The following is a 24,743-nucleotide window of genomic DNA, read 5'->3' as shown; positions in this document are numbered from 1 at the left end:
AAATTTTTCCAAATGTCCCACAAATATCTTTTATTGTTTTTACCAGCTGAACCAGAATCCAATTAAGCTTTTTACTCATGCATTTGGTCTCTTTTTCATTTACTCTATTACTTTTTTTTTATAACACTGATATTTCAAAGATCCTAAGCCAGTTGTCCTATAAAATGTTTCACATTCTAGATTTTTCTGATTGTTTCCTTGTGCTGTTTATCTTGCTCCTATATCTCCTGAATTTCTTGTGAACTGGAAGTTAGAGCTAGATCAGGTAATGGAAGCACCTAATGCCAGATTGTCTCTCTATTAGAAATACCAAGGTGATGACAGCCACATCTCTTCAGTTGCAGTTACCAAGTAATCTGGAGGTCTAGTTTTTTAAACTATCTATATTAATAAAAGCCTAGGTGGTGTCTCGCCCTTGCATCATCACAAGATGATCACCCCCATGTCATCACAAGATGGCCACCCCAACGTCATCACAAGATGGCTGCCATCAGGGGAAGGTAGTTGGGGGCGATTGGACTGGCAGGGGAGCAGTTAGGTGTCAATCAGGCCAGCAGGGGAGTGGTTAGGGGGTGATCAGGCTGGCAAGCAGAAGTGGTTAGGAGCAATCAGGCAGTCAGGCAGGCGAGCAGTTAGGAGCCAGCAGTCCTGAATTGTGAGAGGAATGCCCCAAGGATATTATTCTTACCTACTCCTACATAACCACAATGTCATTAATACTTTAAAGAAAATTAGCCAAGGAGAGGGTGCAGGCTGGGTTGAGGGACACTGCCCCTCCCCCCCCCCCCCGTGACCTCTAGTCCTATATAATAAAAGCCTAATATGCAAATTGACTGACTGGCTGAACTACAAGTCACTATGATATGCACTGACCACCAGTGGGCAGACGCTCAATGAAGGAGCTGCCCCCTGGTGGTCAGTGTGCTCCTACAGGGGGAGGGCCACTCAGCCAGAAGCCTGGCTCATGGCTGGGAAGAGCAGCGGCGGTGGTGGGAGCCTCTCCTGCCTCTAGGGCAGTGCTAAGGAGCAACGAGCAGGTGAGCGTTAAGGAGCTAGGGGTCCCAGACTACAAGAGGGCACAGGCCTGCCTGAGGGACTGCCCCCCCCCCAGTGCAGGAATTTCATGCACTGGGCCTCTAGTCTATATAATAAAAGCCCAGTGACCGTTATGGCAGAATGACCAGAACAACTGGTTGTTATGATGCATCAGCTGCAGGGGCTGCCACCAGTACTGCTGCCGAGCCCAAGGGCCCCAGGGCCAGTTGCACAGCTTCTGCCAAGGCACCGGTAAAGAAGAACGCGAAGGTGACCAGCATGAGTGTGCAGCTTGAGATGAAGGCTCTGTGGGACGAATTCAATCAGTTGGGCACAGAGATGATTGTCACCAAGGCTGGCAGGTCAGGGCACCCCTCTCCCTGCTGCAACCCTCCCCATGTGGTGCCAGTCTCAGGCAGCAGGCTTTGGCCCGATCCACATGAGCAAGACTGAGAAGCAGGGTGGGGGGCTTGGCCTGGCCACCTGTGCATTCAGCTCCTTCACTCTCTGAGTCCCAGCTTGATCGAGGGCGGGGCCAGCTGGGCAACCTCCCACGGCCCCTCCCCCCAGCTGGCCTGGCCTGATGGACCCCATCAGGATGGGCCGGCTGGACCCCACCGGTACACAAATTCATGCACCAGGCATCTAGTACAGTAATAGAAACAGACATGTTGCTTTTACATTTTTTTTTTAAAGATTGTAAAGGCAAATGAAAGACTTCTAATAAGGAGGAAAAGTGAGGTGGGTCAGTATCATTTTTCACCAGAGAATGAATTTAAATAAAGCAGCAGCCCTGGCTAGTGTAGCTTAATTGGTGGAGCATCGTCTATGTTCCAAAAGGTAGCTGGTTTGATCCCCTATCAGGGCACATGCCCAGGTTGTGGAGCTCAATCCCAAATAGGGGGCTTGCAGGAGGCAGTGAATCAATTGTTTCTTTTTCACATCAATATTTCTCTCTTTCTCTAAGATCAATAAAAACATAAAAAATAAATAGGTAATAAATAAAGCAGCAATAACTAAAGCATAATGGCATCAGAGCATAAAATAGTGACATTACAATAAATAGAAACATACAATCATACAGGAGAAAAGAATGTTAGTTGGAAGCTACCTTAGAAATAAAATTGAGTGTAATTGCCTTACTTTACTACAAAATCTGAAGTTCAAGAAGCTTAATAAATGTTGTTAAAGCCAATTAAATTAAGACCAGAAAATAATTACTTTTTGAATGCTTACTCTATGCTGGCTTGTTCTAATCACTTTACATGATTAACTCATTTAATTATCTCAACAACTTTGTGGGACTAGATTATACTTACTCTCCCCATTTTTTCTGGCCAGTGAGAAAACTGAGAGAAAAATTAAGTAACTTGCCCAGGATGCACAACTAGCAGATTCGGATGCTGGGAAGGGAACCCAGGAACACTGACTTCAGAATGTGTGTGTAAAATTACTCCACCCTACTACTACTGTTATAGGCAGTTAGACAGACATAAGCAGAGCAAGGCCCATGGGCCAGGTTCAGAAACTCACCAGGGCAGAAAGCCCCAGATGCCTAACAAGGGGCAAAACTGGCAAAATAAGAACCTCATTCCAAGGGTAACTTTCCTTCCCTTAGCATGTCGGTGGTCATGCAGTTTAGACCTTCTGACCTTTTTCTCCCTAAAGATAGCATCTAGGTCTCAGTTGTATTTTAGCTCTACACCCAAAAAAAGCAGCAAAACCAGGCAAATGACCTATGGCTGCCTTAGGACCAGCTACATTGACGAATGACTGCCTGCTCTGATGCCAACCAGTCAGTGGAGATCATGACCCTGAAAGAGCACACCCGAAAGCTGATGAATATTCTATTGAGACCCTCTCCTGAGACTCCCCTCCGCTAAGATTCCCATCCAAAAGAGAGAGATAAATACCCTCAACACAAAGGATCTCACTCGCCCCCAGAGGAGCATGTATGTGCTGTTTCCCTCTCCCCTTATTCCCACTAAAGGACCTCCCAAGACTTGCATCCAAGAGAGCAGTGGTCAGTGCAGTTTGTCCTGGATTAACCCCCTGAACCTGTCTCCACAGCCTCTTTTCTCTGACTTCTCAGTGAGCCAGAGCAGCTCCTCCTAGGCCCTCCTGTTGCTTCTTCTATGGCCTTCCTTGTTTCACTGGTCTACATGTGTTTTTGCTGCAGCCAATAAATTCTTGCTTGCTTTGTTGCATTTTGTCTCTTGATTGAAATATTTCCTTCAAAAAGACAAGAACAGAGGTCTTGTGCCTCCCGGTAACACTACTAGTTATACCCCAGGCTCTTTGGGGGCAAATTTCTGGATTACTAAAAGTAGAATCAGTGGATTGCTACTTGCAACATGGAGCACCACCAATTCTGGCCTACACTGGGTTCTCTATTTATGAGCAAGCAGCTGCTAACTGTAGTAATGAGGGATGAATGCTGTAAGGAAGACCCCACCCCCACAAACATGAATAAAGTACTTAGCCTTGGGGTAGAATATCGTCTTACTTTTGCAGTAGATTTGCTTTCTTACTTATGTTTTCCTAAGATTGCTATTAAAGTCAGTTGCTATTCTCTATATGCCCCAAGGACAGTGAGGGACCAGGACTGGTAGAAATGCTTCACATGTATGTGCCTCTGTGCAAAATGAGAGTGGATTTTAAAGGTTCTTCTCCAGTGAGGGAGCAAGGAATTGAGAACCTATTTGAAAAATAATGACAGATAACTTCCCTTACCTGGTGAAAGAAACAGACACACATGACCAGGAAGCACAGAGAAACACAAACAAGAGGAACACAAAGAGGCCTACATCAAGACACATCATAATTAAAATGCCAAAAGTTAAAGACAAAGAGAGAATCTTAAAACAGCAAGAGAAAGGCAGTTAGTTATCTATAAGGGAGCACTCATATGACTGACTGTCAGCTTATTTCTCAACAGAAAATTTGCATATTTCAAAGTGATGAAAAGCAAGGACCTACAACCAAGAATATTTTATCCAGCAAAGCTATCAATTAGAATAGAAGATCAGATAAAGAGCTTCCCAGACAAGAAAAAGCTAAAGGAATTAATCATCACCAAACCAGTATTACATGAAATGATAAAAGGTGTTGAAGAAGAAGAAGAAGAAGAAGAAGAAGAAGATGGAGGAGGAGGAATCTCAAGAAGAGGAACAATAAAATGGCAATAAATACATATTTGTCAACAATTGAATCTAAAAATCAAAATAGACAAACAAGCAAAACAGAAACAGACTTGTGGATAAGAGAACATTTTGATGGTTGTCAGATTTGGGAGGGGGGGGCAGGCGCGGGTTGGGTAAAAAAAGTGAAGGGGTTTAGAAGCACAAATGAGTAATAGCCCATGGACACAGACCATAGACAGGTGAAGGCTTGGGATGAGGGGGGGAGATGAGTAGAGGAGGGCAAAGGAGGGAAAATAGGGGACATCTGTAATGCTCTCAACAATAAAATTAATTTTAAAATAATAAAAGTTCTGCATATAAGCATAACCACGGACACAACAGTAGGGGGATGAGAGTATGTGCTAGGAAAGGGGGAATGACTGGGGAGAGGTCAATGGGGAGAAATATGTAATACTTTAAACAATAAAGAATCAAAAATAAATAAATACCCTTTTCCACCTTTTTCTTTCAATCCTACTTTCCAGGTCTTGGTCTGTATCTGACTGATTTCCCATGTTAATTATTTTAACCTTGTCCTCAGTGGCCTTTTTTGTCTCTCATCACCATAGAAACCCATCTGTCTTAAGAATCATCTTTCATGCCAGTTTCTTAGACCCAGTTAAATCCCCCTTTGGCTTCAAAATACCTGCTGAATTAAATCTAAGCTCCCTAATCTTGGCTTCTGGGATCTTATCTAATTTGCTCCTCTTTTATTCTCTTTTTAGAAATAATAGGCTCCTGAAGCAAAATTAAGGCAGATCACTGTCAACCATAATATTAACTGTGATAACTAGTATATTTACATAGTATTTTAGAGTTGATTGTCATAATCATGCTATGATATATATACAGTATTAAGCAGTTAACAGGATAAGCATTTAGTTTGATAAAATCGGAGCCAAAGAAGTTAAGTATCTAGACCAGTGGTTCTCAACCTTGGCTGCACATTAGAATCACCTGGGAATCTTTTTAAAATCCTGATTTCTGGACCTCATCCTCCAGAAATTCTGTTTCTTTGTTACTAATGTTGTGGCCCCACTCCATATCAAAGAAACAGAATAATCCAGGACCACTGGCTCCTAACCACTAGCCTGACTGCCTGCCTGATCACCCTTAATGCTTGCCTATGTTCTTCATCGCCCCTAACTGCTCTGCCTGCCTGCCTCATCATTCCTAACTGCTCGCCTGCCTGCCTCATCACCCCAACCGCTCGCCTGCCTGCCTGATTGCCCCCTAACCACTGCTGCTTCGGCCCCCACCACTGTGGCTTCATCTGGAATGATGCCTGGTCTAATTAGCATATTTTACTTTTATTATTATATATAGCTTGAATATGTATCTTCAAACTTCCAGATCATGCTTGTTACTCTACACAATGTGATCAACAATCCTGCATTTACCAAAAAAAAAAAAAAAAAAGTCTATTTTTCTTTTGGTTTATATCCTGTGGCAGGCAGGATTCTAAGATCTTTCCCAAGATCTCTTCCCTCCTCTCTTCCCTGCCCCCCCCCCACCTCCCATTTATATGTCCTGCATAATCCCTGGGGATGTGAACATGATGGAATATCAGTCCCCAAACTATGTTTATGTTACAGTAGTCTCCCCTTATCCACAGTTTTACATATACAATTATGCCACTAAATACCACGATTTTCAGAAGAGATACACATAAAATCAAAGTTAAGTAAAATCTGTGTAATCCTGAATCTGCAGTTTGGGAAATATTGGTATGAAAGTATGATGCATTTTCTCAGAAAATGTGCGTGAGAATTTTTTAGCTCTGTCCACTGAAAAGCCTTACAAACAATAATCAACCCGGTAACATGATGAGCACTTGCAGAATCCAGATTGTTTCCTCTCAATATCACTTTCCCACTTAAAGGAGAACTCCTTGAAGGAGTGAGTGATTGTAGGTCTGGGCAGAAAAAAAGTATTAGGTGAGCCTAGAACAATCTTGTCACACAGAAATGAAGTCATCCTGGTGGGTGTAGAGGGGGTGCTTCTTCTGCTCAGACTAGTGTTTGGTTTGGGAAAATTCAAAGAACGATAGATTTAGAGCAGGGGTCCTCAAACTACGGCCCCCGGGCCACATACAGCCGGCCGAAAACATTTATCCGGCCCACCAGGTGTTTTTGCCGCTGCTGTGTGCATAGGAATTTGTTCATAGTTTTTTTTTTTTAACTATAGTCCGGCTCTCCAATGGTCTGAGGGACAGTGAACTGGCCCCCTGTTTAAAAAGTTTGAGGGCCCCTGATTTAGAGTGTATGCACCTTTCTATGTGTGCTATACTGCAATTAAAAGTTTGTTTCTGCCGAAACCGGTTTGGCTCAGTGGATAGAGCGTCGGCCTGCGGACTGAAAGGTCCGGGGTTCAATTCCGGTCAAGGGCATGTACCTTGGTTGCGGGCGCATCCCCAGTGGGGGGGGTGCATGAGGCAGCTGGTCGATGTTTCTCTCTCATCGATGTTTCTAGCTCTCTGTCTCTCTCCCTTCCTCTCTGTGGGAAATCAATAAAATATATTTAAAAAAAAAAGTTTGTTTCTATTTCTATCATAGAAAATTTCAAACGCACGCAAAAGTAGAACACTATAGTTAACATCCATGTCCCCATTATCCAGCTTCAATGGTGATCAAAATTCAAGGCTATTCTCATTTCATCTATACTTCACCCACTTTCCTCTTTCCAATATTTTGAAGCAGATGCCAGTTATCCTGTTACTGCATCAAAGATTATGTTTGACCCATAATCTACGTAAAACACTATCTAAAACACATATATCCTATCTAATAAAGAGGGAATATGCTAATTGACCATCAAGCCCACACAAAGATGGCGGCCCCCACAGCCAATAATGAGGGAATATGGTAACTGACTGCCATGCCTTCAAAGATGGTGGCGCCCACAGCCACAAGATGGCAGCGCCCAGTCCCCTCAGCCCCGCACGGGGCGGCAGGCGCACAGCACAGATGGACTCGCCCCCAGGTGGGTCCGGTGGCTCCACACGCCTGCCTCTGGAGTACCCCAGTCTCCTCAGCTCCCCAGGGCCCAGGGCAAGCATCAGATGGAGGCTGCCCAGCTGACACCCGAGGAGCAGACAAGCCTTGGATGGTGGCTGCCCAGCTGTCCAGAGCCTCCTGAGGCTCAGGAAACCAGGGCCAGCTGAGGCTGTGCTGCCGGCAGTGGCAGCAGCAGTGGTGTGATGGGGCATCACCTTCCCCTGATTGCCAGGTCGCCTCCCACCCCCGAGGGCTCCTGGACTGTGAGAGGGGGCAGGCCAGGCTAAGGTACCCCCTCCAGTGCATGAATTTTCATGTACTGGGCCTCTAGTTCATACATAAAAACATACATAAATAATGCATGCATGTCAATGGCTTGTCACTGGTATCAATTCAATGCCAGAAGGAATCCCTAACTTGGGGTGCAGTGAAAAGGAAAACTATTCAGTCCAAGAAAACTCAGTTGTGATACAGCACCCCTATGCAAACAGCACAGCTGTGAGGCAGCCCTGGTGTTAGGCCCCTCTCCCATTATACTGCTCAGCTATGTTCCTTGCAGATCTGCTTTGCCCTTTTTCTAGTGCCAAGGTGAGCTGGCTTATATGGACAGAAGTCCCTGGACCTGGGCCCTGATTGGTCTGTCCTCATGCAAATGAGGACTCCAAATTCTTGAAGTTTGATTGGTCTGAAAGTCACTGTCCTGAATTGGTCAGAATAGAGCCACCCTGGTTGGTCAGAACTGTGCAGCTCTGATTTGATGGGAAAAGCCTCAGACCTATTAGTTGAAATAGGATTCCAGAAACTCCTTTATAAAGGCTATCTCAGGGTCAAAAAACAATGCAGAAGTCTTCCTGAAGTGCACTTTCGTGGAGGCCCCTGTGTAAAAATGGAGGCTAAACTGGTTTATTTGTTTTAAATTTGAGCCCAGTTAGCCACTGGGAGCCCTTTTTAGTTGGTGTCTTCTTTCTCAGGTTCACAGTTCTACAGGTAACAATAAGGATTACACAATACCTCCTCAGGAGAATAAAGGGGGTGGGGGGTGTCTTATGGTACGGGATAAAATTTAAAGAAAAATTTGAGTGTAAATATTTTCAGAGTGTCCAAATGTTGGGGTCCAACCCCAACAGGTCCAGGGGACCCCAAAAGTGTGGATGGAGTCGGTGAAGAATGAATGACACGGAGGCAGCGTTCAGTTGATCAGCAACCTAGCCAGGATCTCCAGCCAAGTTCTGTCTAGGATCTCCAGCCAGGTTCTGTAGCCATGTTCTCTCGATAGGTTCACCAGCCAGGTTCTCCAGGTTCTCCAGCCAGGTTCTGTGTGGCCAGGTTGCCAGGTCCCTTGAAACATATGCTGTGCAGATGTTTTTTCCCTGCAGCCACTGTGTCAAGCAGCAAGGATGGACCGATTCCAGCATCCAAGAACTCTCCATTCGCCAGTCTTATGATTTTCTACTGTTTTAAAACCCTTCATCCTAGCCAGTTTGTCTCAGTGGTTTGTCTCAGTGGATAGAGCGTCAGCCTGTGGACTGAAAGCTCCCAGGTTCAATTCCGGGTTGCAGGCTCTATCCCCAGTAGGGGGTGTGCAGAAGCCAGGCAATCAATGATTCTCTCTCATCGTCGATATTTCTATCTTTCCTTCTCCCTGCCTGTCTGAAATCAATAAAACTATATTTAAAAAATAAAATAAAATCCTTCATCCTTTAATATTCCTGTCTCAGAAGACTCTTATATTTGGGACCCCTATAAGAGAAATGACTAGGGAATAGAATAAAAGTTTGAAAGGCCGCCTTTTACAGCAGATGAGTGAAGCATGTGCTTTTTTTTTTGTATTTCTTTATTGATTTCAGAGAGAAAGAGAGGAGAGAGAGATAGAAACATCAATGATCATTGATCGACCGCCTCCTGCACACCCCCCACTAGGGACCAAGCTGCAACCCAGGCATGTGCCCTTGGCCGGAATCAAACCTTCATATCCACTGAGCCAAGCCGGCTAGGGCGAAGCTTGTGCTTTTAAATGAATCACTTATCCCATAACAGCTTGGTCTGGATAGAATACTACCGAATGGTGGTTAGTACAAGAACTACAAATCCCAGAACACCTTGCGGCTAACGCGCCTGCGTATTACGCGCTCCGTCCTTTCCTAACTCGTCTTGGGCAAAGACCCGCCCCGCGGTGCTGTCGCGGGCGCTGAAAGCAAGCGGAAGAAGATGGCGCTCACCAGGTGGGTTCACAATTCGGGTCCTCAGTGAATACGGAAGGGTCTGGAAGTACCACTTTTTTCGTTTTTCTGTCCACACTCTCCTAGCGGTGACCGGGCCCAGGGCACAGAACGACGGGGGCCGAGATCTCGGCCTGGCCCTCCCACCGGCCACCGGGGCGACTAGGCCTCGCCGAAGCTGGGGTCTTTCCTGAGTGGCTTCCCGGGTTCAGTTTGCCCCCTCGCTAGGGCCGAAAGCAGCGGCGTGGTGGATAGTTTTCTAGCCTCAGCTACCGAGGAGTCGCACTTGTTTTTCGCTTAAGCATTGGGGGACGGGTGTGGGGGGCGCTCCCTCGAGTGCGCGGCTCGGTGGGCGCGATGGGGGTGTGTGGGGCAGTGGGCGTGAAGCGGGCAGGAGGTGACTGCCTTCCTGGACGGCTGATTGTCAGCTGAGGTCTCTCTGCAGTCTGTCCCGAAACAAGGATTCCTGAACAAAAAAGGAAAGAAAAACAAAAGTGGTCGGGATGGCACTAAACAGAGAGCCTAGCTACAGTTCGGACCTTGGAGTTTCTTCCGTAGATAGAACCACTTCAGATTTTTGCTGCTCCTGGTTGCCTTGGTAACGGCATGGAAAGTGGCCCCCGCCTTTAAGAAAAAGATAGCTTAAGTGGGAGATCCCGAGGAGTTACGTAACTCCTGCGGGTCCGTGCTGCTCCATCTACGTAGAAAAACTTGGCGTGCGAACGCAGTAGGGGAAGTTGAGGGTCAAAGAGGTATTGGAAAAGAAGTCATTTAGGACATCCACTTGAGCTCCTTAAACACACGTCACTCTCCTCACATACATATTTCCTGGCTGGTGACAGGAATCCTAAAAACGTTTGAATCGGGAAATTCTTTTAAGAATTAATTTGTGGTGCCTTGCTCCATCCGAGGGCTTGCGTGTATGCTGAAGGAGATGGGACAGTCTTTGGCAGCAGGAAAGATGGTGAACAAGGCGCAGAGATATGAAACAAAGAACCCAGAATGCTTATTTGTGTAGTATTAACCTTAAACGCAGAGAGAATTCGATGGAATGAGCTGAGTGGACCGGAGTTTCCTTTAGTAGTGAATGCTGTGGGCATCTAACTTTTCATTGAGTGCCCTCTAGGTGGAAGGCACTGTAACAGAGATTAGTGGAGTTATGAGGAAAGGCTTTGTGGTTTTGTGGAAAAGGTGAAATTTGAAAAGGACATGCAGGAAAAAAAAACCCCAGATGAAGTGGATATTGTGTGCTTAAAATTGCAATGGCAGAGTGCAGTCTTTATATAGCTTGTCTTAGGGATTACATAGATTTCTGGTTTTGTAGAATTCGTTCTAACTGATTTGATTTTTAGAGGTGGTCTCAAGTTTCCAGACGAATGTTATTATTTTCAGAATCTACCAGGGATTAGTAGCAGGGACTTACATACTGATGTGTTACAGTCTTGTTGTCACCAGCGATTGTTAAAGTCCTATGGGTTTAATTGTCTAAATGCAAATGTATTTAAGGTTATGTATCTAATTATATCATTTGCATTTAAGGTTATGTATCTAATTATATGTAATATGCTTTTTTTAGTGAAGGGGAAGGTGTAGAAAGATGTCTCAACAGTGGTTCTATCGACATTTGGACTGGATAAGTCATTCTTTTATGGAGTTGACCTTTTATGTGAGACTGGAGGCCCGGTGCACAAAATTCGTGTACTTGGGTGGCGGGGGGGGGGGTACACACCAAATTGATTTCAAGCCCTGTGAGCATCTAGACTCAATGAAGCCTCCACAATCTATACTTGGGGGATGTCCAACTCAGGGCTTCTGGCTGAGCAGCTCTCCTCCTGTAGGAGCTCACTGACCACCAGGGGGCAGCTCTTTCGTTGAGTGTCTGCCCCCTGGTGGTCAGTGCGCATCATAGTGACCGGTCGTTCTGCCGTTCGGTCAATTTACTTATTAGCCTTTTATTATATAAGGATGTTAAGCAGCATCTTTGGCCTCTACCCACTGCCAGTGACACCCCTACCCCCTCTACACCCTAACCTCAAATCCTGACAAAATGTCTCCAGACATTGCCAAATATCTATTCTTTGCTCCCAGCTAAGAATCACTGAATAAACTTTCTGCTTGCATATACATCCCTCTATGTACCACCTCTGCTCCCCCATCCCTTCGCCACCCCAGGAATGTGCTTCTTTGTGAGAACGTCATCCTTTACTGGGAACAGCAAGGTTAAGACCCTCTCAAAGGCTAGAATATGTAGAAGCCCAAAACTTTGGACTCATTCATTCATTCATTCTGTTATTTGTTGAAAATCTACCATGTGCCAGGCACTGTTGCAAGCGAAGGTTTTATAGTATTGAATCAGTCAGGCAAACTTGTCCTCAGAGTTTACATTCTGGAAGAAACAGACTCTATATGAGTAAATAAGTTAATAAGTAGTAAATATTAGGGATAAAATAAGGGCTGAGGTGGAGTGCTGTTTTGGACAAGATGGTCATAAAATAGCTCTAGGGAAGAGTAATTGAGCAGAGATATGAATGCCACGGAGCTAGCACTAAAAGATCTGGGGAAGCGTTCTCTATAAAAGCACAATAATGTTCTTAGTAAGTAAATAGACTGTTTATGGCAGAGGGAATAGCAAATGCAAATCCCTGAGATGGTTTAAGAAAGACATGAAGGCTCTGGTGACATAAAGATGGTTAGTGTGAAGGGTAGAGTGAGTTTCTTTCTCCTAAAAACATTTAAGTAGCCCCTGCTGTGAGCTAGACAATGCCAGGAGAGGTAGGGATGTAAGAAGCCTAAGGCTCTATTCCTGTCCTCAAGTTGCTTACAGTCTAGTTAGAGGGGGGGGAAAGGTAAATGAAGAGACGATTGTAATACAGTCAGGTAGATGTTATAGTAGTGGTACATAGAGTGTCTTGTGGGAGTACGGATAGGGGGCAACTACAACCGAGAGAATCAGAACAGCTCCTAATAACCAAATATTTATGGAACATGGGTTGAATGATATTTAGACACTGCCAAGTTCATGAATTTTCTCATTTAATCTTTATAACAACCCTAGATATACCGTTACAAATGAGAAAACTGAGGTTCAGAGAGGTAAGTAGTTTATCCAGGTCAGTAAGTGGCATAGATGGGATTTGAACTCTGATCTCTTAGCCATCACATTACCTGACATCCCCCTTCCCCACTGAATTAGATTCCTCTGATGTATGCTCAGAGTTCATAGCACTCTGAACTTTTCCTTCATCGTGTAAAATATAATTTGTAATTATGGATTTGTGTGAATATTGGATTGTCTCTCTCTTACCTGCAAGACTGTAAGCTGTATATCTCAGTTTATAGTCTCATTGCCTGCCTACCACAATGCCTGGACTCAAGTGATCAATAAATATTTTTTAATAAATAAGCTCTACTGCTTCTGCAAATATGCTCACTATCCAAGAATTACAAAATATTTTAACTTTTCCATTAAACATATTATTTATTGCAGTTCTTTTGTGGTACTTTAGAGTATCCTATAATAACATCATACTTAAAAGTTGTTAGGAATGGTTTAGTACAGCGATTTGCAGCCGGTGTGCTGCACGAATTTTTTAAACATCCATTACCTATTTAGTCAGGGGCACTGACCTCTTTTCCCTTAGATTATCAAGTAAAAAAATGACAACTGTCAACCCAAAATAGCAATCCTTTTTGTGTGTGTGTGTCAGATCAGCAAAAAAATGTGTGTGTGGGTTTTTTGGTGTGCTGCAGAATTTTAGTAATTAGTTTATGTATGCCACAAGATGAAAAAGGTTGACAATTACTGACTTTGTAGAAGACTGTTTTATATAAAGAATGACAAATTACATTTTTAGGCTTTAAATCTATGACCTCTTAAGTTTTAAATTGCATTCTAAACTAGAGACCTGTGGGAAAGCGCACTTAAATATGCAACTTGTGTTTCTTCCTTTTGTCATTCTCTTACATTCAGTTCTAATTCTTGTTCTTTTATAACTATAAAAGAACTATAGTTAAAAGTAAGAAGCATAAGAGTAAAAGAATGAAAAATAAGAAGTGTAAAGACACTAAGAAAACCATGTATTATAGAGTTGGCCCCTGGGTAATTGAGGATGTTTACTTGCTTGTTTCCAGAAAAGAAGTGTGGAAACATAAAATCTCAATAGTTTGTCTAGTATGTGAAATACCTGTTAATTTTTATTTCTGGGTACCATTTGCCTGCATTCTAGTCAAATGTTTTTACTCTAGGTCAGTGATGGTGAACCTATGACACGCGAGCTGATTTTTTTGGTTGATTTTTCTTTGTTAAATGGCATTTAAATATATAAAATAAATATCAAAAATATAAGTCTTTGTTTTACTATGGTTGCAAATATCAAAAAAATTCTATATGTGACATGGCACCAGAGTTAAGTTAGGGTTTTTCAAAATGCTGACACGCCGAGCTCAAAAGGTTTGCCAGCACTGCTCTAGGTATCTGAGTACTTATTTCTTTCCAGGCATAACGAAATGACTGATATTGGATACCACCATAGATTGTGAAAAGTTTGCTATTTTGCTCAAAGGAAAAAATCTTGTAGGAAAATACTCTCTGGTGGCCAAATTGCAATAATCAAATTAATTATAAGCGTTTTTAAAAATTCTGACTTTTTTTATCTTTGCTTATAGCTTTTTACCTGCACCTACTCAGCTATCTCAGGACCAGCTTGAGGCTGAAGAAAAGGCAAGATCCCAGAGATCACGGCAGACCTCACTGGTCTCCTCCCGAAGAGAACCTCCCCCATACGGGTACCGGAAAGGCTGGATACCTCGGTTATTAGAGGTAAATATGGACCTTCAGTTTGGATATATTAAATTGTCCTGAAATTTATTATAATACAATTGTTAAATAAATTTAAACCCTAGGATCTCCACATGTGAATGTCAATCTGATAGAAATTCTGGTTGTGAGCTCCGAAGACATATACTTCCCTCAGAAGAATCTTTTTCTTGTTTATTATCATCACTACTTTGTGGTCACTGGATAATTATACTAGTTTAAATCTCTTCTATGTCAAACTTTAAATATATATAAAAGAAACTAATATACCTTTTATAAATCTAGGGATTATAGCTTATAAAAAATAATGAGAAAGTGAGAGGGGGGAAAAATGAAAGAATGATTACATATTTTGGTACTTTTCCCTTCATCCTCTTCCCTACATGTACAATACAACATTACTCTGAAGAGACAACATTCCTTCAAAGCAAATACCAGTAGCATTGCTAGTTCTGATTTCTTTCTCATCTATATATATAAAAGCCTAAGCAACCGGCTGATCATTCGACTGGTAGCTATGACGTGCACTGACCACCAGGGGACGGATGTTCAATGCACAGGCATGGAAACATGGAACAGACTGATTAATCTCAGAGGGGAGAAGGGATGGGGGAGGGCGAAAGTGATTAGCCAAAGATTTTATATGTGTACTAGAGGCCCAGTGCACGAATTTGTGCACTGGTGGGGTCCCTTGGCCTGGCCTGTACGGACTGGGCCAAAACCGGCAGTCCAACATCCCCCGAGGGGTCCTGGGTTGCAAGAGGGCACAGGCCAGGCTGGGGGACCCCACCAGTGCATGAATCCGTGCACCGGGCTTCTAATTGAGTATACATTAGGTCCTCGGGTTACAGCAGAGATCCATTCCTATGGTGTGAGATAACACAATTTTCGCCATAAGTCGGAACCCACCTACATAAGCACCTATGTCATTCACATGGAGCACATACACAGCAGTAATGAAGTGAAACAGTAAAAAAATTTAAAAGAAAGATAACAATTCCTGACCTTTACTTGTAAATAAATAATAAAAAACATAAAGCATATATGTACGTACATATGTCAAAATGATGGAACTTTTTTTTATAAATAAATGGGAGATGGTGACATAATACGTCAAGTTCAACATAATCGGAGGACTGCCTGTAGTGGAAAGAGCACTGACAAGAAGTTTAAAAAAAAACAAACTGGTTTTGCATCATACTGTGCTTCTTTCTAATTGTATGACCCTGGGCAAATCCTAACCTCTATTCATCTCTTTTCTTGTCTTCATTTTGAGAACTATATGTCTAATATTCATATTAGATACATTTTTAAGAGGTGTAATAGAATTTGATCATTGATTTGGAGGCAAGAAGTGAGGAGGAAAGAGTCTGTAATCATCTATTTATATCTTTAGCTGTTTCTCAAAGAATAAACTTCTTTGGCAGCACCTATCCTCCTGATTACTCAGGTTCCTGTAAATCAGGTCAATACATTTTCCTTTCCTTAATTCCAGAACACACTTGCTCATATTTGACTCCTTTTTGATCTAGGAAGAAAAGCAAATATTTGATGTGTAATTTATTTTGCCTCCCCAAGACCTCTTCTGTATCATCAAGCCTTTTTCTTCTTCCAAAATTCTTTCTGACTACTGCAGATTTTCCTCCTATGTACACGTCCCAAAGAATATACCTGCCCTATTAAAAATTTTTAAATGCCTACATCATTTATTTTGCACTGAGTTATTTTATCAGTTTGGTATAGTCTATCATCTGGTTGTGATTTTTACTGTACAAGTGTGAAGGTTTTTTTTTTATATGCCTTCAAATTGTGATCATAGTGAATGAACTAAGTAGTCATTGGATTGAAGTTTGTTGCTTAGCACCCTGCAAGAAGCCATCTGCATTCTCAGCCTGGCGCATGTTTGACATTCCTCCTACCTACCAAAACTCTTTAGAGAGTCTAGAACAGTGATGGCAAACCTATGACACGCGTGTCAGAGGTGACACGCCAACTCATTTTTTTGGTTGATTTTTCTTTGTTAAATGGCATTTAAATATATAAAATAAATATCAAAAATATAAGTCTTTGTTTTACTATGGTTGCAAATATCAAAAAATTTCTATATGTGACACGGCACTAGAGTTAAGTTAGGGTTTTTCAAAATGCTGACACGCCGAGCTCAAAAGGTTCACCATCACTGGTCTAGAAGCTGAACACCCAATTAGATCACGTCTTCTTCTAACATATTCCCTGTTTGGGGATTTTTTCCCTGACTATCCTCTGGCCCTTGTTAATTCTAGAATGTGAAGGCCAATCTTAAAACAGTTATTGAAGGATTTTTGTTGTTGCTTTTGTTTTTGCTGATAGTGTAATTTGTGAGAAGCTCTTTTCTGGGATAAAAAGGTAGTGACTGGCATATCTAATAGAGGACTTCAGGTCTCTTTTGAGGAATTGTAGATAGTCTTCATTTGGCCTCAAAGATTACAGGTGGCAGGCATCATTTTACATGCAATAGAAATCTCATCCTTGTTTCCATTTCAACATTATGACATTCAGGTACTATTAGGTTTTTAAAATCTTAACTTGATTATTAAAGGTTTCATATGTCCTGGAAGAACAGAACAGTTTATTTGAAAATCATACCAAAATGGCCAGCTAATCTGGAAATACCATGAACCTTTTTGAGGGGGAGTGAATGTTCTGCAGAAGAAAGCATTTTGTTCTAGTTTCCAAAGTAAAAGCTGTGATTTTTCTGGCAAGCTTAATGACCACATAATGCCACATGTACAGTTCTGAAGTGCTTATATAGTTGAAGAACACCAGCAAATATGAGCTTGTGACAGATTGATGGTCTGGGAACAAGTAGTACCTTTTTGGATACTCTTTTAACCATTTCTGCATAATTTATAACAAAATGTCTCCCTCAGCTCTTTTGTTTGCTTTAAAAAATGTTGTCTTTATCAATTAAGCATATTGTAACTAGGAAATCATATATTCATGATCTAATGGCATATTTCTTGAAGGGGTAGGTCTTAGAAAAGTGATTATTTTTCATCAAACCACCTCTAAATGATTTATTTTGATATGTTTTTCTTATTTTGAAATAGTACTAATTTGCTCTTTATAAGCTAAAAGGAAGGTATATCAATTTAATAGAAAATACAAAAAAAAGGGGGTTTTCTTTGAGTCAAAAAGATCGGGGTTCAGATCCTGCATATGTTAGCCATGAGACCTTGGGAAAATTCCTTAACTTTACTAAGCTTGAATTTTTCCCATATGAAAATATGAGGTATTCAAAAATTACAAGAATTAAATAGGGTAATGTATGTGTGGATTATATTTTGTAAATTATAATAAGGTACTAAGCAAATATTACTAATTTTAATAAAATTACATTAATATTCATATGTTTATTTGATTATCTTTTTTTGTAACACTAAACTTCATTGACAGACTTTACTTAGCTTGTTTGACTTTTGAAGTCTTAGTTCTAAGTAATTGTATATAATCATCATTAGAAATATGTTACACTCATTTTTGTTTTTTCCTCTTCTATTTATTTCATTTGCTTCTCAAGGAATATGGAATACTAATATCATATAATTAAAATCAGTTCTCAGAAAAAAAATTTTTACATTTTGCCCTAACTATAGCTTGACCTATTCCTCACTAAGAAAATTATTTATGCTAAAACTAAAAATCTTTTTCTTAGCTTAAACATTTTACTTAATTTTTCCCTGCCTCGTGTATGAAAGCCAGATTCCTTGCTATTGTCTCGAAACCCTTCCATGATTTGGTGTTTGTCTATCTATCCATGCAGCCTTATCAACTGTGTGTCTCCCCCTCTGTCCTCAATAAGCTACAGCCCCACTGGACTCTTGTTTCCAAAACATGCTAAGCTTATTCTTGGCAGCAGGGCCTTCACACTTGCTATTTGATTTTTCTAGAGGATGCTTCCCTCAGAGCTTCCCATGACTAATTTCTCACCTTTCAGGCTTTTAGTTCATATTACCTCTTCACAAAGGCAGTCCCAGCCACACTATCGAATGTAGCCCCTCTTTCCAGTCCCTTTAATACTTTCAAGGCATTTATCACAAGCCACAGATTATGCTTTTATGTAGAATGAATATACACTCCACAAGATTAGAGATCCCTATTTATTGCTGTATCTCAAGCTTTTTGCATAAAAGCTTCATAACTATTTATTGAGTGAATATATCTTGAATCTCAAATTACTATTAATTGTTAAATTTTCTTTTTAATATATAGGATTTTGGAGATGGAGGTGCTTTTCCAGAGATCCATGTGGCCCAGTATCCACTGGATATGGGACGAAAGAAAAAAATGTCAAATGCACTGGCCATTCAGGTGGATGCTGAAGGAAAAATTAAATATGATGCAATTGCTCGGCAAGGACAGTCAAAAGACAAGGTAACCTCAATGATTTTTTTTTCCAATGATAATTATTTTGTGAAGAATTTTTTTTTCTTTACTTTTTTTCATCTCCATTTATCCCGCCAGGAAGAATTTCTTTAACTGTCCTATATAATAAGAGAGGAATATGCTAATTAGCCATTACACCCTGAGGTGTAACAACCAAGTGCATCACCACCGGATCAGGAATCAGCAGGAGGGTGGGCCAGCGAGGTACAAGCAGGCTTCAGAGAGCTATAGGAGGGGGAAGGGCAGCAAGCTCTGAGGGGGATAGGAAGGAGGGGGGCGGGGCGAGCTACAGGAAGGCAGCAGCAACCTACTGGCTCAAGGATTCGTGTGCAGGGCTACTCGTGTTGATATAATAAATCTCTGTCCGTTTAGTTTATGTTTAAAGTAGCAGTGGCCCAGCCGGCTCAGCTCAGTGGTTGAGCATCAACCTATGAACCAGGACCGTGGTCGGCAAACTGTGGCTCACGAGCCACATGCGACTCTTTGGCCCCTTGAGTGTGGCTCTTCCACAAAATACCATGTGCGGGCACAAAATACCACATGCAGGCACACACGTACAGTCGATTGAAACTTCGTGGCCCATGCACAGAAGTCAGTTTTCAGCCTGGGCAAGTCTATTTTGAAGAAGTACTGTTGATATTTGGCTCTGTTGACTAATGAGTTTGCTGACCACTGAACCAGGAGGTCACGGTTCGATTCCCAGCCAGGGCACATACCCAGGTTGCAGCTCGATCTCCAATGTGGGGCGCGCAGGAGGCAGCCAATCAGCGATTCTCTCTAATCCTTGATATTCCTCTCTTTCCTTCTCCCTTCATTTCTGAAATCAATAAGAATATATATATTTTAAAAAGTGGCAGTAAAATTTATTTAGCTATGACTTTATAACCATATGAACATTACATTATAACTTTATAACAGCAATGACTTTTTCCTTTGAAATTTCCCAAATTGACGATAGCTTATATATGATTAGGATTTTATTTTACATTTTTAAAACTATAAATCCATATTTAATTTTGAGTATGGTATCTTCTAATCCTCCCCCACATACTTACAAAATACTTACAGATACTTAATTATTTTAATAACTCATTTGAATAAAATGAATTACACAAACTTCTTTTTTCCTTGATTAAGTATAAAACTGATACTTGCTATCCAGATTTAGGATGGCCCTGCTTATAGTGTCATCCAAAGTCCAAAAATAAAATGTGCTTAAAATAATCTCATCACAGAGCAGCTACACTTGGAGCCAAGAAACTGTTTTTAAAAATACCTAGTTTTTTTCTTATAGATAAATACCCCAAATAGAGGTAAAAGATCTCTTTAGAATTGAAGATGTTGGGGAAAATACTTAAGAGCTTTCCGGACCTGGCTTGCTCTCTTTCCCAGTTTTATTTTACCCTCTAAAATTAATGATAACCCTTTGTTCCTAGTCATGGCTGATGAGTTTTTGAGAAAACAATTTTGAAGTCCTGGCCAGGGTGGATCAGTTGGTTGAGTGTTGTTCCATGCACCGAGGGGTCACTGGTTCAATTCCCAATCAGGGCATATACCCAGGTTGTAGGTCAGGGTACATGCATAAGATAACCTATCAATAGTTCTCCTCTCCCTCCCCCTTCCTCTCACTAAAATCAATTAAATAAAAAGAAACCAATTATGTAGTCATGCAATTTATATCTGAGGTTTGAACTGGGTGTTTCTCCAAGCCTTTTTTTTTTTATGAGAGTATATTTATAAGGAAGGGCTTAGATAGAGGGAGCAACAGGAGAAAGCCTAGGTGATTTTTCTCTCTAGAAATGTTATACGAAAGAAGTGAGTCCAGGTGGGGCTGCTTTGGCTTACTGGAAAGTCAGAGAAAAGGAGGCCTTGGAGACAGGTTCAGGGGGTTAGCTTGGGACAAACTGCTGCTGCCCATTGCTCCCTGATTGTAAATTTCATGGGGTCCCTTAGAGTTTAGAACAGTGGTTCTCAACCTTGGCTGCAAATGAGAATCACCTGGGAATTTTTTTTTAATATATTTTATTGATTTTTTACAGAGAGGAAGGGAGAGGGATAGAGAGTTAGAAACATCGATGAGAGAGAAACATCATTCGGCTGCCTCCTGCACACCCCCTATTGGGGATGTGCCCGAAACCAAGGTACATGCCCTTGACCAGAATCAAACCTGGGACCCTTCAGTTCGCAGGCCGGTGCTCTATCTACTGAGCCAAACCGGTTAGGGCACCTGGGAATCTTTTTAAAAATCCTGATTTCTGGGCCTCATCCTCCAGAAATTGTTTCTTTGTTACTAATGTTGTGGCCCCACCCATAAGAAAGAAACAGAATTTCCAGAGGATGAGGGCCAGAAATCAGGATTTTAAAAAGATTCCCAGGTGATTCTAATGTGCAGCCAAGATTGAGAACCACTGGTTTAGAAGATGCATGCCTGAGAAGGAAGAAAGGTACTACTGGCCTGCTCCCAGGAAGGAGAGCACACCCTGTGTTTCTCTAAGCCAGCGGTTCTCAACCTGTGGGTCACGACCCCTTTGGCGGTCCAGTGACCCTTTCACAGGGCTCGCCTAAGACCATCCTGCATATCAGATATTTACATTACGATTCATAACAGTAGCAACATTACAGTTATGAAGTAGCAACAAAAATAATTTTATGGTTGGGTGACAATATGAGGAACTGTATTTAAAGGGCCAGAAGGTTGAGAACCACTGCTCTAAGCTTTAACTCCTATGCCTGTCTATCCATTGTCAGCTTAACAAGGTGACCCCCCATCTATCTTATCTATATATATAAAAAGCCAGCATTCATAACTACCAGAACAACCGGTCATATGATGCCCACTGTGGCCAGCTAACTGGCCTGATCAGGGGGTGGGGCCAGGGGTGGCCCCTTCCCCTGGCCGACCCAGACTATGATTGGATTCTCCCACCCCGATCGATGGCAGGGTGGCCGGCCCTCCACTCTTTGACTAATCTAATTTAGTACCTTGACTAAATGTCAACCATGTGCAGATGATTGGCAAATCTGTGTCTTCAGCCCAGCTTTCTCTCCTGTATTCTAGGTCCTTATAAGGGCAGATCTATCTAGATTTCCCCAAGTACTGCCCAATCAGATCTAAAACTAAAGGCATAATTTTTCATTTTATCTACCTTTCTTGTTCTCTCAGTGATTGGCTGTAGTACCTTCCTAATTGACTTCCTAAAAGCCTGGGAGTCTCCCCCCCCGCCCCCATTTTATTCATTTAAAAAAATATACTAATATATTCTTATGGTAAAAGATACCAGTACTACATAAATATATGCATACAGTCCTGCCTACTTCTCCCACTTTACTTCCCAGAGGTAACTACTGTTACTATAATGATACATATCTTTCCAAACCTTTGTTATGGATTTAGGTATATATGTATTCCCACTTTACTTACACTCACATACACAAATACAAACATATATACCTTTTTTTACATGAATAAGATTTTAATACCCATAACTTAATACACTTGCTTTTTTTACTTAATATATTTTGAAGATTTTTGTTGGTACAAACAGATCTACTTGATTTTTTAAAAAAATATCTATAGAATTCCATGGTGTGCTTATTCCCTAGGTTTTTTTTAAAAGTATTGGTGCTTTCCAGGTTTTTAGCTTTACAAACAATATACATTATTCAAGATCCATAAACATCTTTTTAGCACATGAATATTTGTATAAAATAAATTGGACTTAGTCCGGCCAGTGTGGCTCAGTGTTTGAATGTCAACCCATGAACTAGTAGATCACAGTTCAATTCCTAGTCAGGGCACATGCCTATGTTGAGGGCACAAATCCCAGGGGGGGTGTGCAGGAGGCAGCCAATTCTCTCTCATCATTGATGTTTCTATCTCTCTCCCCCTCTCACTGAAATCAATAAAACCATATTTTTAAAATTTAAAATAAAAAAATAAATTGGACTTATTGGGTCAAAAGATATTCAAATATCAAGTGTGATACATATGCCAATATGTTCTCTAAAGAGCTTTTGGTTAACAAGCATTCCATTGTGTTTTCCTCAGACCTTCCATCTGTTTAGTCACTGTGATCTATCTTATTTTCTTAACACCTCTCAAGTGCATTCCTTTCTCTGCTACTTAACCCAGGCCCCTATCATTTCTTGCTAGAATTACTGCAGCAGAATCTGAACCCATCTCCTTGGCATTTGTCTTGCCTGCCTGAAAAAACAAGTTCATGCATGTTTATCTGTTTATCTTTCTCTTCTTGAAATCTTGCACTCTTGAAATCTTTCCATGGCCGTTAGGGTAAGAACGAGCTAAGCTCCTAACGGCATATTTGACCCCTTGTTTACCTTCCTAGCCTAGCCTCAACTTTCATGACCAGAATACTGAAATCTGAAAATAAAAAGTCCAGTGTTAGCCATTCTATTTGTTTTCAATACAAAATAATCACCATTGTAGGTGGTAGTTAGAGAAGAAGTAACTTTTGGGCGTTCCTTGTAAATGCCATAAGGAACGACTTGCAGTTCTCCTAATATGGTACATTCTCTCTTACCTTGGGAACTTCCCATGGGTAAAGCCCTATGCTTAGAAAAGCCCCCTAATCTTTGTCTGTCTAAATCCTATTGCTTCAAATTGCAACTCGTCACTTTCCAGGATACCCACCCTTATCTTCCTGGCTAGATTGGGTATCCTTCCTCCTTATTCGTTTACTCCATTGTAGCAGTCACTACCTTTTGTTGTAATTATCTATTCACTAATGGTCTATGTCATTGACTATAACCTCTTAGAGATCAGAGATTATATCTTTGTATTTTCCTCTTAGGCATCTAACTTAGTATCTGGCAACTTGACACAATGCCATTCACCAGTGTGTGGTTGCAGGAATGATAGCAGTTTTCACTGACGAACAGAAACTACTTCTGACGCCAGTAAAGAAGCATAGTCCACTTGTGCAAGGGAAACTAGGTCCCTGTGCATGCAGGACATGTACTAGAATTTACCCGTCGAGGCCTCCACTTGGTTCCAGCTGCCTTTGTTCTGGTGCATCTCTCCTTCTGTGGAATAATCCCTATTTATTGATATGTGCTGCCTCTCTTCTCCTGTCTGTTAGGATAAAGCAGCCTTTAAGACAATAATTTGGCATTGGCAGGTTGTGTAATTTTGAGTGAAATAGAATTTTAGCCCTTATGCATTATATTTCAAGTTTGGCAACCACAAATTTTATCCACTTTCCAGAGTATGTCTGGAAGTTTTTGGTGTGCTTTTCTTCTCTAATAACCATGTATATTGGTGATACTCTTGTGTTGAAAGTAAAGTAGAAATGTTAAAACTGAATTGTTTTAGATTTCAGTCTCTCAAGTATTGTTCCTTTATACAGTAAAAGCATTACATGTTTGTCCATAACACAGGCACCAGAAATGAACCCCAAACTAGTAGTGTACAGAGGTTCATAATAATCCTGCCCAGCTCAGAACCACTGCTCAGGGAACCTGGTTCCACTCAGGTTCATAATAATCCTGACCCTAATGTAAGAATCTATACATGTGTAGGGGTAAGGGGTTGAAATTTCTTTCTGTTAATTTTGCTGTAAACCGTAAACTGCTCTAAAAACATAGAGTCTTAAAAATAACAACAAAAAAGATTGTTTAAAAAAATGAATAGAGCTTTCAATGAATTGAGAAGAAAGATATTGATAGATCGACTACCTGGACTGTTCTAACATTGCTTCTCATGGATGTATTTTCTTGCTGGACTTTATATTGGATGTATTTTCTTGCTGGACTCTGGAGTATGCATTTAAATTTCTTATACAAATTTAATCAATATGTACTTTTTAAATTTTTTAAAAAGTAGATGAGTTAACATGGAGTTTTTTAATGCATTTAATAATACAGCATTAACTAAGCATCCAGTAGGCTTTGGCATTTGGAGGGGGGACAATTCTTGATTGTTTGGGACTGTCTTGAGCATTGTATACATTTTTTTTTAATATATTTTTTATTGATTAAGATATTACATATGTGTCCCTGTCCCCACATCAACCTCCACCCTCCCCCCCTCCGTTGTCTGTGTCCATTGGTT

At 41.2% G+C, this 24,743-nt stretch overlaps 1 protein-coding gene across 1 annotated transcript in view; it reads left to right on the top strand.

Moving 5' to 3' along the window:
* The first annotated feature begins 9,364 nt into the window (after positions 1-9,364).
* The window catches only part of SNW1 (SNW domain containing 1), a 37,642-nt gene continuing 22,263 nt past the window's right edge, over positions 9,365-24,743 (top strand). Inside the window, 3 exon segments of the mRNA XM_006779411.2 lie at positions 9,365-9,435; positions 14,098-14,251; positions 18,500-18,661. Of these exon segments, the coding sequence (XP_006779474.1) occupies positions 9,422-9,435; positions 14,098-14,251; positions 18,500-18,661 (330 nt within the window). The 5' untranslated portion in view covers positions 9,365-9,421.

The sequence above is a fragment of the Myotis davidii genome, unplaced genomic scaffold (assembly GCF_000327345.1).
Source record: "Myotis davidii unplaced genomic scaffold, ASM32734v1 scaffold309, whole genome shotgun sequence".
NCBI lineage: Eukaryota > Metazoa > Chordata > Mammalia > Chiroptera > Vespertilionidae > Myotis > Myotis davidii.
The sequence above is the reverse complement of the archived record's forward strand: the minus strand, read 5'-3'. Positions and strand labels throughout refer to the sequence as shown.